The sequence below is a fragment of the Anguilla rostrata genome, chromosome 13 (genome assembly GCF_018555375.3).
Source record: "Anguilla rostrata isolate EN2019 chromosome 13, ASM1855537v3, whole genome shotgun sequence".
Lineage (NCBI taxonomy): Eukaryota > Metazoa > Chordata > Actinopteri > Anguilliformes > Anguillidae > Anguilla > Anguilla rostrata.
In genome coordinates, this window is record NC_057945.1 from 13,368,670 (window position 1) to 13,383,705 (window position 15,036).

At 38.3% G+C, this 15,036-nt stretch overlaps 1 protein-coding gene across 1 annotated transcript; it reads right to left on the reverse strand.

The window, feature by feature from the left end:
* Positions 1 to 9,315: 9,315 nt before the first annotated feature.
* Positions 9,316 to 13,832, reverse strand: LOC135237807 (homeobox protein Hox-C10-like). The gene is made up of 2 exons (XM_064305288.1): positions 12,989 to 13,832; positions 9,316 to 10,301 (listed from the first exon to the last, which is right to left on the reverse strand). The coding sequence occupies exons 1-2, from the start codon at positions 13,737 to 13,739 to the stop codon at positions 10,024 to 10,026; spliced, it is 1,029 nt and encodes a 342-aa protein (XP_064161358.1). The 5' UTR covers positions 13,740 to 13,832; the 3' UTR covers positions 9,316 to 10,023.
* Positions 13,833 to 15,036: the final 1,204 nt, after the last annotated feature.

Genomic DNA, 15,036 nt, shown 5'->3' on the forward strand with positions numbered 1-15,036 from the left:
TAATTATAAAGTAAAATTTTACATTTTGAAAGTCTTCAGGGTCCAGGGTCTATGCGATAATACAATCGACTGAATCACTCCTCAGTTCTGAGTCTGGGCGCCTGTGCGGTCGATGTCAGTCAGTCAGAGTAGGGCCAAACGTCCTGTTTGCCTAATGAACTCAACCTGCATATGACATCGCAGTGACACAGAAACTAGATAGACCACTTTGAAGTCCCACGCGTTTTGAACACCTAAAGCAATATCGACTATAATTGTATCATTCCTTAAATCAAATGTATACACGCATGTATGTACGTACACACACAAACGCACACACACAGACGTACTGTAGATGATGAAATAGAAGACTCCCATCTTTCCTTTTAACATTGAAACATTTTTAACTGGAGACATTGGAGAACTACTACTAAACGATCATACAAAACATCTGTAAACATTGGAAATTATTGATGTAACATCATACATGTTAGCGTGCAATGAAACTTAGGACCATCGAATTTTTCCACAGGTATTTTGCAGAATGTTGTGTGCAGGTTCTGTCTGCATATGCTGAAATGTATATACAAAGGTATTGCTAACACGTCAATAGTTTGGCATGGCTTTACGTTCTGTTGTTCACAAAATACTTTTGGAAAATAAGATAAGTCAGAAGCAGTGTTGTACACAAAATGTATTCCCGTGACGCGGATTTGTAGGGAGTTGAAACAGTGTTTGTAAAAAACGGTCTGAGCGGCTGTGTAACCGGGAGTCGTTCAAAAGCAAGTCAAGTCCACGCATACTCATGCACACTAAGTAAAATGGGACGTCTGTGCATTGCATCCCATTGATGCATGATGTACAGTATGTTGTCCTTACTCAAATTTAAAACATACAACTACACTTTCTTACAAGTTAGAATGGTGCCATGACAGTCTGTATGGAAGCTTGGAACACATACTGTGCAGACATCTTCCACTGAATTTAGTGGAAAGATGGAGAAAGATTCTGGATGGCGTGATTTTTTAGCTATTTACATAATGCAGGATGAGAAAGATGAAAGGGTCGAAACAGTGTGTGTGTGTGTGCATATATATATATAGTGTACGTAGCCTATAGGTTGTCTATGGATAAACTTTGTTCACAACGTATATTGTGGCTTCATGTAACAATGTGGAAGTAAAGAGATGTCTTGCCAAGGAAATGGTTAAACTGTTTAATATTTAATATATAAATATTTAGACCCGCCATTGTGTAAAATTAAGCTATGTGTATTACTCTTTATTACTTTATTACTCAAACCATTCGCTTAGTTTCAAAACAAGGCAGTTCATAGCGGCTACCTTCGCCAATTCGTTATTCCTGCATGTAACAAAAAAAATAACGAAATGATTAAAATTGCACTATTGTTATTTGTTAAATTAATATACAATTTATAGCCCAAATATATACGTTTTGTTTCCACTTGCATTTTTAAGAAGCAATCGTGGAAGCATGACAAGATGACCTTTGAACATGGACCAAAACCAGTTTCACAATTTATAAATCTATGATAGAACTAAGTTAATTTTCAAAATAAATTTTAGCAATGTATTTAATTTTGAATATTGGCTGCAATATTACTATTATCTCTCTGTTATGGAATTTCATTGTGGATTAAAATGATTCCTATTAATCTAAATTCCGAATGATAAATTACGGAGAAGTTGTATTCATAAAGAAATGAATTGGGACATTCTTGAAATATTTTTTAATAATATCTTCCTGTGTTACACGCATGGTGCCAGTAAGAAATCAGCCCTAACTGTAAAATGGGTTCTGTTACGAGATTTAAATGAATCGGGGATTTATATTTTGTAGCACGTAGCCTACAAAATTAACAGATAGCCGATATGCTTTTCTTAAACCAGTTATTAGGCATTCACGGGTCTAACGAAATCGTGTGTGTATCTCTTTGAGTGTTTAACTGGGTCCGGACGAATATTTCCTTTGGCGCGAGTGGCAAGCAGGTCAACAAATGAAATGTAGCCTAATTCTAAATCAGTTTCAAGTTAGCATTATATTTTTTATTGGAATGCAGGGTCTTGATCTTTCTTTCGTAATTACTTTCAGATTACAGTATGATCAAATGAATGAAGTCATAGTTTATATAGCGTATTTATGTATTTTCGAATAATAAAAAGCTGTATCAAGAATATCCAGGCCAGTGTAGACGGTGGCCGTGGGCTTGCAACTTCAATACGGTCAAGCAATCCTCGCATCTGCGCACTGAGACCAGAACGCATGGTCAGTATCGGGGTCCTTTGAATATGACGTGGTAGCCCACTTACTCAATACCATTAATAGCATTATAGCCATTGTTATACGTTGTTACATGTTTTATATTTTATTTTGAAAATGCACTTCACAAGGCAAGCAAACATCACTAGTGAGACATAAGTGATGTTACAATCATATACTGTAAGTGCCATCGTCAAGATGCGTACCCAAAGAATATTATCTTTTCGCAGTGATTACATACATTAAGTATGCGTACATACATGTGTATGTGTATATAAATGATTCTGTTTGTCTAAGAAACCGGCAACCTACGTATGTTAAAAGTAAAACACATTGGTTCAAATGTTCGTTTATGTCTTTTGAAACAATGGAATTGACACACATAACAAGAACACGAAGAAGGACAACAACAAGACCCAGTGAACAATTTTGTGGTGAAAAGCTAGTGAAAAGTCAGTTTAACGCCGTCTATGCATTCAGGTAAAAACCCGTAAACATTTGGTAGAGAAGGGAAAGTTTTCTAGCCGACTAGGACGTAGCCAGGCTATATCTGGGTAAAACCGGAGCTATAATGGAATTTCTAGACGTCTAGATTCCGACGTTTGTTCACTGGACGACAACATAATAATAATAATAATAATAATAATAATAATAATAATAATAATAATAATAATAATAATAATAATAATAATAACAATAATAATAATATTAAAGTAACAGAACCGTAAAACAGGCCATTCATTGTAGGACTAAGATATGGAATATGGTTGATATTATAATCTCTGGGGAGGCCTATATGCGCATGTGCTTGTGTGTGATGAAACTTTTTTACGATGTAAGAGAAAGATTTGCCTATCGTATCAAGACATATTTCGATAGGATTTAGCGGGAATGCAGAAGAATAAAAAAGGAAACCCAACGCATCTCACTGAAGGAAATTCCTACCAACAGCTTTATACTTCAATGACTGTGTGAAAGCTTTGATTTTTTATCTTCTTTTAGCAAGTCTCAGTGGGTTAAACGCTTTTAAAAAAATTTCAGTCCATCTCGAAATCCAACATCACATATCAAATACAAATTATACATACATACATACATACATACACGCATACATGCATACACACATACATACATACATACATACATGATGTGTATCGGCGAAAGTAGGGCCTTGGAATGGTTCACTGGGTTCATATAATTTTGAGATAAATACATAAAATCTATAAAAATGGCTGTAAAATAAATTATTTAATTATCGTGATGACAATGACGATGACATTATCAATTCATTATCAATGTATTGTTTTTTCAGATTTGTTGATGAAATACAAGCAATAATTCATCATCCTTCTTGGGTTGCACGATCATACTTTTTAATATATTTGTCAATTTTGTAAATTTATCACCAATTTTCTACAGCTTCTGACATCCATTTTAAAGTACTATTTCCTTTCAATAAAGCTGTGCAATAGATTGTTTTGTAATACTATGGTACGCCAAATCCGATTGAGTAGTTCTATGTGATTGTTTGGTTTGATTTCATTTCATTGTTGTTGTTCCATGTTTTTGCTTATGTGGACATACACAATAAAGAGCAGGTCTTAAGATTGTGTGATGCGTAATTATTGTTGGCACAAAATGGAATGGAGGAAATGCACATAAAACCCGAAATGCAAAACAGGACTTATAAAAACAAAATCATTTTCAGACAAATGTACAGAAAAATAAATGTACCAGTAAATTCGATGTAAATTAGAATAGTTTTAATGAAACGGAGGCGTTTGGCCTCCTGGACATCGTCTATTTCATGCATTGCACATTTACAATTGAATTCCGTACCACACAAGCACACTTCATTTCAAGATCAAGGGCGTTAATATGATAGCTCTCTTTCTCTGGCCAGGAGCGCTCTACTATGCCTACGCGCCTGATGGCGACATACGTAATTTCAAATACAGATAGCAAATAGACGCATAATTACCCAAAACCTTGTTCTGCAAACACTTATGGTACGTTAAACAAAACTGACCTTCGTTTCATGGGTTTAATTCATGAACAGAGAAAAGCCAAATACAACCTTGCCGTCTACACAGCAGCTGTTACGTTCGTACAAAACCATCACCATTCAGTGTAGCCTATGCACAGCACATACAGACCAATACGCAAAACAAATTATTTGAAAATTAAATTCCGAGTCAATGGCACATCTGTGACCACACAGCTTATTCGCGGCGATTAATAATTCATAATTGTGCCAAATAGCAATTTTGTATATGCGGCTTTTACGTAGTAGGAATCTAAAGACTTGCAAGAAGTTTCATTCCAAGGAATAAAAACTGTTTGCAGGAAGAAGTCGAAGCAAGATTATTAAGCTGGACCAGACTGTCACACCACGTGACCGATGTTAATATCTTGGACATTGTTACCCCACACATGATCCACGAGCTAAGCATAACTACACCCGGTCAGCGTACATTTGACGCTGTTTAAAACATCTAAAATGTACATCTTTATAGTCTGAAAATACACGACCGATACAAAAAAAACATGTTTTTATTTTGAGGAATGGGATTGATCTTGAATTTACGAATGCTCTAAAGTAGGCTATAACTGCCTTTCGACTGATGGGTTAGCCTATAAAAGCTAAAGGCGTGGTTTGTCCATGCCACATATTAGGTTGCATAATACTGGAATCAAGATACCTAACATGAAACGCGACACTTAGAAAGGCAATAGATTTTCCGAAACGTAGCTTTTCACGTTGATCCAATGATATAATAACACTAGGCTACCATCTTCGTTCACGCACACCTCCGGTTTTGCTATACGCACGATATGCCAAACGGAATGTGTTGTATTGTGCTGAACAGTTTTACAATATTCGGGGACTACATATAGTATTTTAGAATACATTTCCTCACTTTAGCTACTGTAGCTACCGTCAAGGGCCTAGTAAACAACTAGTTTCAGGATTGCTAATTTGTGCTCCTACAACACGTACCCCTTTATAAATAATGGCAGATAACGACAGATAATAAGATGTCTATTTAACGCACATCCCAGCGTGTGTACTTAAGTAGCCTATGTGCCTGTGTAGGTAAACGATAGCGCGCCTGATCACGATGAACACGATTATTTCCATCGTCATAATAACGCTCATATATGATAAGCCAACAAAATTAGTATTATTAATCATATACGTGTTTCTCTGAATAGAAAGGGGCAATAATAATAATAACAATAATAATAATAATAATAATAATAATAATAATAGCGCCACAGATTTTTGGAGACAATGTTCAATGACCGTTATGTTGACGGATCAAGACAAGGTGTTTACATTACATTAATCTGCATTTTAAACCGCAGATTCTGTAACGGTGAGTAAAGGCGATCCAGTAAGGTTAGACACAGGATTCTATAATAACAACAACAGACTATTAACTTATTAAACTGCAACTAACATTACTATTACAAATATTAATAGGTCCAGTCTTTTATGATGGTGCTGCTACAGCTACAATAGCAATAAAAAGTCAATAGCAAATAGAGCCAACAGAAGGCGCAGAATAGATAGATTTCACAATGCAACGCCATTGCTAAATTTATATATGCTTAATTATAGACATATTCCCCGCCAACACAGAACTTTCAGGATGGCATGTAGGCTACCTGTCACACCAAAATGCATTTTAAAGAAAGGTAAATTAATTACAGAATAATTAAGTACGAATGCATAGATGCATTCTTTGTTGTACGTCGCTCTGGATAAGAGCGTCTGCCAAATGCCTGTAATATAATGTAATGTAAAGATGCACGATTGTGTGGATTTGTTATATAAAACACATGATCTAATTATGGTTTTGGTACACGCAGTACAGTATTCGTTGGCTTATGCTTACTGCCTTTGGTTAATAGTTTGGTACACGCACTACATTATTCATTGACTCATGCTTACTGCCTTTGGTTAATAGTTTGAGGGTGATGCATTCGAGAATAAATCCGTTCTCACTTACACGGACTGAGAATGACTTTGGATGGTTTTCTAAGAGCAATTTGGTCTGTCACAATGAAATAAAATCTGTTTTACAGTACTACTACTGAAAAGGTACAATTCCCACAATCTACACTCATACATACAAATGCGTGTGCACACATCCACGTGCGTGTGTGTTGTGTGTGTGTGTGTGTGTGTGTGTGTGTGTACGTGTGTGTAAATATACATATAAACCTGGCTTGTAAATTATTTCCAGTGTCCTCAAATGCTAAATGAAATACTGACAGCGTCTGATTGCTATTCTGCTGTTTAGTTTCTTCAAACGTTTATCACTCATAACAAAACAACAGTAATAATAATAATAATAATAATAATAATAATAATAATAATAATAATTGCATGTGCACTTAAAATAAGTTATAGAGGTATATGCAAGAAAGACAGACAGAGATACATTTCTAGAATAAAAGCAAAAGCATTCCGACTGGGCACAAATCGCCCACAAAACCTCTGTCCGTGCCTACAACATTCATGTTTCCAATTACAAAACCAAACCACCACACCAAAAAAGCATATTCGACCCACCGAAATCACAATAAACATATGATAACGAATGGATAGGAGTAGCCACAAAATCCCACACTCGACGATTGCAACTTTGGTTACACTAGCGGTACACCCTAAGTGTGTGATGATTTAATTTCCGGCAGTTAAATAGAGTTCTGTACAGTATTACAGTCATGGAACAATTACACAAACAAATGTATAGCAATTTGTGGGTTGTTTTATTTTGGCAACCAACATAGACATGAGGAATAAGACATTTTCTCGATCATTTCCCGAATTTGGTGAAGTTTATTATCCATTTGTATTCGCTCAACTGGAAATTAATTTGTTATTGTATTTTTCTAGTCCTCACCCCCACAAAGCGCAAAACATGGTATGCGGTAGATGATGTGTAATAGTAAAACAAACAGCAGACTAGAAAAAAGGAATGCCCAAAAATGGAAATATCTATCATATTAAATAAAAGGCTGTTAGGTCGCTGGAGGGGGAGCCAGCGGTTGGATGTGGCAGGCTACGGGTGGATGCTTCCCGTTGAACTGCGTGCGAAGGTCGGATGTTTTTCGCAGTTGTAGACGTCGTAGGATACTTTAAGCAGTAGTAATAGTGGTGGTGGTTGTAGTCGTAATTGTAGGACCGTAATAGTAAACGTAGCTGGTAAATGTATTTACTCAGCCATGAACACTAATACAGAATGAGAGAGAGACACAGATACAGACAGACAAACAAACAGAGAGAGAGAGAGAGAGGGGGGGGGGGCATTCATAGATACTCAATATCCAGAGCAGTGAAATTATAGCAATACTGCGCTCTTTCCTTTCATAGCACATCGCCAGAATATATGCAATATACCAAGGCGCACATGGATATGCGAGGGAATGATAGTGCTTTCATACTTCACGAACAGAGCAAATAACAAGCAACAAGACAACACCAGCGACAATTTCTTTACTTCCCGACAGTCGGATGTTTTGTAGGGCCGCACCTGGTCTGGCATCTGGAACGCTGTAGCACCACCACCTAAAACACTACCGGTCAATGGGCTTGGAGTCTGGCCTAAACCCCTGCATGTGCAGCAATAGAAAACGACTGAAGTTTACCCCGTGATGTTTACAACCCATTATTCCTCTCGGAAGCTGAAAGACTTTGTGACCATCATATAAACGAATGCAAAAAGACAGAAAGAAATTGCAGGGAGTAAAGCTGTTTGGTTCATTTACAATGCCATTTGCGAGGACTTCGGGACAGAGCTTGCTATCTAACGGAAATAGACGCCCTTGATGAAGACGAACTGACGTAATCAGGGCAGTTTCTTGTTGCTGAGCCAAGAAGCCAATCCCAACAACATGAAACTACCTAAATCACGCATCAGCTGCGCGAGGAGGGCAATCCGCTGAGGACTGAAACCAGCGACAAGCATACCGAACAAAGAGGAACAAGATGTCACGAAATCGACAGTCGTATAAGACTGAATAAAATAATACACTCTAAATTACGAGGACATTCATGTCTTACAACCAGTGTCAGCGCAATAGCATGCGTTTCCAATTGTCGCCGACCGGTGACATAGCCAGGACCAGTAACTAACGTAAAATGCAAACTGAATTTAACCATTCTAACTCTTCATGCAGCTATCGCTTTCAACAAATATTAAGTTCATCGTTAAAATTTTTTTTAAAAAAAAACACAACCGAGAGGCAAATCAAAGATCCTTCCACTTACCAACTTGAAAAACAACCCTATCGATTTCAACAGAATACAGACTGTCAGCACACAACTAGTAAAGAACAGCACTTGCAAAAAGTTTTCTTGTAAGGGAACCATAATTATTTTATTACATTAAATTCTTGTGACAGATTTTCACACCCACACTTGACACATATCTATACAACCATGGAGAACACCACCAAAACCAATCATTTTTGTGTGTTCTTTTTTTAATTTGCCGGATTGTCTGTGCCATGGTACCAGCAACATAGCCAAACTTGCGAATAGCCCCAGCAATAAGAGAAGTATTACCAACGTTTAGTCTTACCTTGGGCGCCGGTATCCACGTTCCGTTTTTTCTTGCCTTGATTCGCGGTTTGATATAAATCCACTCAATATTAATCCGTGGCTGGCTAGTGTTCCGCTATCCTAAACAGAATGCCGCTGCTTTTTTTTCCGGGAAGAATGACCGAGAAGAGTCGTGAATCCGGCACATTGCAGCCGCAGCCGTGTGGATTAGCCCTCCTCCTCCTCACCTTTAAATGCACATTTACCACTGCAGCACATTATATTTGCAGATCATAAAATCCACCTCCAGTGCCGTGCTAGGACCGTCCTGACATTACTGTTTTATGACCTTGACTTATTGTGGTCACCTGGCTAATATTTAAATCAACGGTTATGGTCTTCCACTTACATTAAAACTGCCGCGACCCCTCATCCCTTCGCTCTTTCCTCTAAGAAAGCCATAAAGGGCACGCAGGGGAAGAAGAGAGGGGGGAAACAACTTTCAAAAACCCGCTTTATTTTTTTCTAACGGGCCTCATTGTGTAAATGTCCAATATATCTGCAATATAAGAAGTACACTACATGCACGCCATATATTCCCACAGTACAGCAAGTTTTACACATAAAATAAACAGTTACATACAATATTTATAGCCTATATATATATGCATCAAATGATACTCTAGAACAGATAAAATAACGCCAGGACATGTTTTCTTTTTTCCTTAACCATCAGCTCAGTGGTAACCACTTGAAACAAATATCACTTTGCCAACGAGGAGAACAAACAATATGAATCACATAATATTTTATTTAGGAAGTATGCGCCATTTGTGGCCATTGTTTCAAGATAGATTCGGACAAAAAGAGGATTTTCTTGCAAATGCCGACGGAAGAGCAGTTGCATAGCCTCTTATTGCTCAAGGTTGTTGGCTTCATCTTGGGCTTTTGTGGGTGTATGCTTGGGCTAGATTGTGCGAACGTGCGTGTTACGTTGTAATAATGATTCTTAGTGTGTGAGCCTGAACGAAAGTGTGCGCTGTATGAATGTAGCCTATTTGTGCATACATTTGTTTATACGTGCGTTGGAATGAGTTCGTGTAAGTGTGCTCTGTGCATGCGCTTATATGTACATGTAAATCAGTAGGCTACATGTGTGCGTGCGCGCGTGTGCACGTGTGTGAGAGACGGAGAGAGGCTTAGGTGTTTCAGGTGTACTCATAGCCCGAAGTGAGCTCTTGCACGCGGCTCTCTCTATTGAGTTTCTTCAACTTCATCCTCCGGTTTTGAAACCAGATCTTAACCTGTCTATCCGAGAGGTTGATGCTCTTGCTGATCTCCAGGCGGCGCTCGCGAGTTAAATACATATTAAACAAGAACTCTTTTTCCAGTTCGAGAGTCTGATGCTTTGTGTATGGGCATCTCTTCTTTCGTCCACTTTTTGCCGTTAGCCAACTTCCTGTTGCTTTATCCACGTTCGAGGGCTCTGTAAATAACCAATAAAAAGAATGCGTGAATATTGATAAGCGTAAGTATTCTGAGCTAACGAGCAATGTGGTTTATTTAGTGAAATGGTGCAGCACACTACAGTACATTCAAAGAAAGAGGTACATTGTTGTTGGATGGATCTACCGCATTTGATTAATACTGGTTACTTACAAATGACGTCAGTGAATTGGTTTAAATAGCTTCTTTGCTTCCTTGTTGTTTTTGCTTTGAGGTTCATTTTTGGTTGCTGTGAATCTAAGATAATTTCGTGACACTAGGGATTTGTTAAGGGAGAACGAAGTAACAAAGCATTGTGTAATTAATGTGCAAAATGGCCTATGGTATGAATTCAACTTCTTATTTCCACCAGCTTGGCACTGTAAGTGAGGTGGGGCCTGTCAATTAACTGAAATTAAACCGAGCTACCTACCAGTTGAAATCAAATAAAGGACTGCTGGTTATTGCTTGTTGACTCGTTAGTTATTGTTTGCCGCAGTATTCCCCACATCGTATTTGGACGACTCATCACATACACACCCATGCAATGAATATGAGCAGCACATAAAGTTTCTATTAATATGGAAGTAGTCCTCGTTAAAGGGATATGTTGAGCATGGCGCAAATCATAAAAGAGCCCAAGAGAGGCTTCCATTCAAATGTTATTGGCTTCCTTCTAGATTACACGGCGCAGCAGGGTCAAACCATAAAACGCGCTGTACCGTTTCCGCGACGCACCAGAAAATTATTTTCATTGCGGAGATCTTAAAGCTGGTATTCCTGTTTCTACACTCCCTCTTCTCTGATCTGCACGCGCCTGTGTAGTGTGCAGTGTGTGCGCGTGCCAGCGCGATTAATTCATCTTTCTGTATGTGTGTGTGTGTGTGTGTGTGTGTGTGTCATATACTTCATTAAAGAATAGACCTCTTAATTAAACAATTTGTGTTTGGGTTTGCTAGACTAATACAAAAAAAAAAACAAACAAACAAAAAAACACAAACAAATATAAAAATATAATATTAGGTGTGGTGCGTTCTCGTCCTCATTTGACGGCTGCTACTATAATTCTATCATGATTCACATTATATCAATAAATGTATAAGACGATACATCCGGTAACAGAAGGTATAGATACCATAGAAGTCATCGCCACTGTACCCATTGTACACACTGTCTGGCTTTGTCTCAAGCACTCTTCTGTTAGGCTATGCTGCCAAAATATTGAATATATACCCGATATGTTTTCATAATTGCTGTTGTGAGAATAATACATTTTAATTTTTAATACAACAATATAAACATCATATTTTATTTACATAATATTGGATTATGGCTCAAATAACTGACGGTAGGGAGATGAGTTTAAATAACTAGTCTCCATATTGTATGCTTAATGTACCTACGATTTCTCACGTTTCTGTACATGCACATGTATTTGTCTGAAACATGTATTTATCTGTAAAGCACAAAAAACAAGGGGCTAGAACAGAAAGATCCAATTTCGTGTTTTGCCTCACATGTCAGTCACAGACACGTCTCCATATCTTCATGATCATACCACATTCAGGTTTCAAACTGTTTCTCCTCTCGTTCATGTTAGTATTGGTGATGATATATGCCAGTTTGTGTGACAGATATGTCATTTAAAATCTTAACAATTTGTTTTTGCATTTGGGGGCACCTATTAGGTTTATCATAAATTAATACTACTACTACTACTACACCTACTACTACTATTACTACTACTACTACTAATAATAATAATAACTAAATTCCATTAGCTACTATTGCTATCACTACTAACTTTATCAGTATCACCATTCTAGCCGTAGGATAATAATAATACTACTACTAATAATAATAATACTAATAATAATAATAATAATAAAAGCCAAAAGGTACAGCTCAGATAAGAGAGTAATTTCCAGAATATGAACAGAAATATTTGAAACACAATTTTAAATGTTTCAGCACAAGTAACAGACTGATATGATGGATCCAATAATTCCATAATACCTGCATTTTGAATATTCAATCATATAAATAAACAGAAAAGACTGAATGCTCAAGATAAATAAAAAACAGACTAGCTTTATGTATTGTTAACGGTTTTTTTACATTTTATTTTAAACTAAGTAATGAAGGGCGGAAATAATAGTTTAGGGTTGGAAACAGGCGCATTATTGCGGCATCAACGTGGGGTTGCATAACCAAAAGAATTTTAACTGAATGAGAATTTGAAGACTTTGGTCCTTTCCGCGACACCGTTCAAGATAATTCGATACTTCCAATTATAGCCAATAATAAATTCATGGAAGTGTCCTTTTATGCAGCCTTACTCAGGGTTTCGTTAAAAAGGTGTACCTGCTGCCCCTCGGTCGTGATTGTAATTACTTGGGTCGCAGTTTAATTTTTGAGAAACTAACTGAATGAAGCCTTTCATCTCAATTTTCACTTTACCTTAGATAGGAATTTATCCCTTAGTTGCATAACTGTAATACAACAAACAAAACAAAAACACGACTTACTTGTAATTCTATTTCACAGCCACTTTACCTATGTAAAAATGTACGCTCATAGCTTTTGTGTGTGTGTGAGTGTGCGTGCGTGCGTGTATGTGTGTGTGTGTGTGTGTGTGTGCGCGCGCGCGGATGTGTGTGTGTGTGGGTTGTGTGTGGTTTTGTTTACCTTTCAGCAGTTCGCTGTCCGAACTGCCTGCACTAATGTCCACTTTGGAGATAATATCCTTCTTCTCCGGCCGTGTCTTAGCTGTGCTGTGATCCTCGTTCTTGATTTCTTCAGCAACCGGGTCTTGATCAGGTTTGCTGATGTCCGTGAGTGATTCCTGAAGGGGTGTCTCACCAGGAGGAGTCATACTGGTCAAGGAGGCAAAACCTGGCCCAAACCCATTTCTTTCTCGCGCCCTGTCACCCGGATACTCCGGGTGCACAGTGAAGTAGTTTGGCGCAGATGTAGGGGCTCGGTCGGTCTGGTCGCGGTTAGCTATTCGGTTGTAGGCTGCAAGAGGCTCGGTAGTGTCCTTACCACTGTTTGTATCAGCCGGGTAGAGGCAACAAATTGTCTCCTCTTTGACATTGTCCACTGAAAAAGAGCAGGCGGACAGGGGTCGGGCAACAGGCTGGTCGATCCTACAAGCACTTTTTGGGTTCTCTGCCCAAGTGTCCAGCTGCGACAGGTAAGATTGTTGATGGCTGGCGCCGCGAGGCAAACCTGTGCTGGGAGACGACGGTTCGTCCCTTTTGGATAGATGTGAAGGCAAAATTCCATAATTTCTCATCACCGAACAGTCATACTCTGGACCCGTTTGCATATACATTCCAGGGCCGGGGGAATATCCTTCACCTCTGTACGCCGAGGATCCTCCCACCAACGGATCCATGAGGAAGGAGCCCGCAGCCACATTGCGGGGACATGTCATTTTACTGGTATTTTTATTGTTTTGATTCAGCAGTCCAGGTTTTTCCAACAGGAATACCGTAGTAGGAAGCTGACATATTTTTGGGGAGGGGCGCGGGTTTAAAAAAAAAATCAGCAATATAATTATGGATTCACGACACAATGTCACGTGATTATCAGACCAATGGGGTTTTGAAAGTGGCCTTGGTGTTCCAGACTGAGCTGACGTCACCGGGGTCAAGTTGGAGAGTCGGTGATACTTCGCGTGGAGCAAGGGCGCCATCTAGCCAGTGGAAATATGTAAATACACTCAACCAAGACAAAGAAAGCCACTCGACACCACCCGAACAAGCAGGCCGTTAACATGGGTCTAGCAGCCAGAGGAACGTAAATTAAAACAGACAACAAGAAAAAACAACATCAATTCCACGACACAAAACAGAGGAACTTGAACAACAATTTAAATACAAAATATCCACCACCAACAGGTTTCAATTTTTACAACTAATTATTTCCTTTAACCTAAATTCTAAAAGTGGACAGTCGAACCGCACTTTTCTTCATATTTCTTATGGGACGCTTAACATGGTACGTATACTTATATAGTACAGGGTAGTTTTAAAAAGAAAATGTATATATGACGACGAAAACCTGTCTGTGTAAACCATATCTGTGTAAACACTAGTTACACCAGCCTTTAAAATGAATAATAATCCGATTATTGTGAATAATAATAATAATAATAATAATGTTGTTGTTGCTATTATTACTATTATCATTAGACCACTACTTGAGGAGATAATGGTTATGGGGTTTGTAGCAGTAACAGCAGTAACTAATGCAATTGAGGTTGCAACAGTTACAATATACGCCTTAGTACAGTCTACATTATTGCAGTAATTCTTAGTGTCTTAGTACAGTCTAATTATTACTGTAATTATATTGAATCCTAGCCCTTGCGTCACACGTAGCAGTGTGTTCAGCGTTGCGTCAATACAAAGTGAGTACTTTTTATCCCTTTTGGAGTTTAACAACGAGTAGTTAAACTGCGCAAGTAGACTGGCAAATACACTGTGAATGTTATGAAAAAAGGCTAACTCAACCAACGTGGCATTGCCGAACATTCATGCATTTAAAGCAGTGCGTCTTTGCCGGCACAAGAAGGAGTTAAAGAAGGCAGTCTTAGCCTGTGCCGTGGGAGAAATATGTTTGCTTGAACTGATTTGCACTTAACTGAGTTCAAAATCTGGATCCAAGGTGACAAGTTAGTCGCGGTATCATCGCTGTGGGCTGAAACACGTGAGCATTACAATAAAACA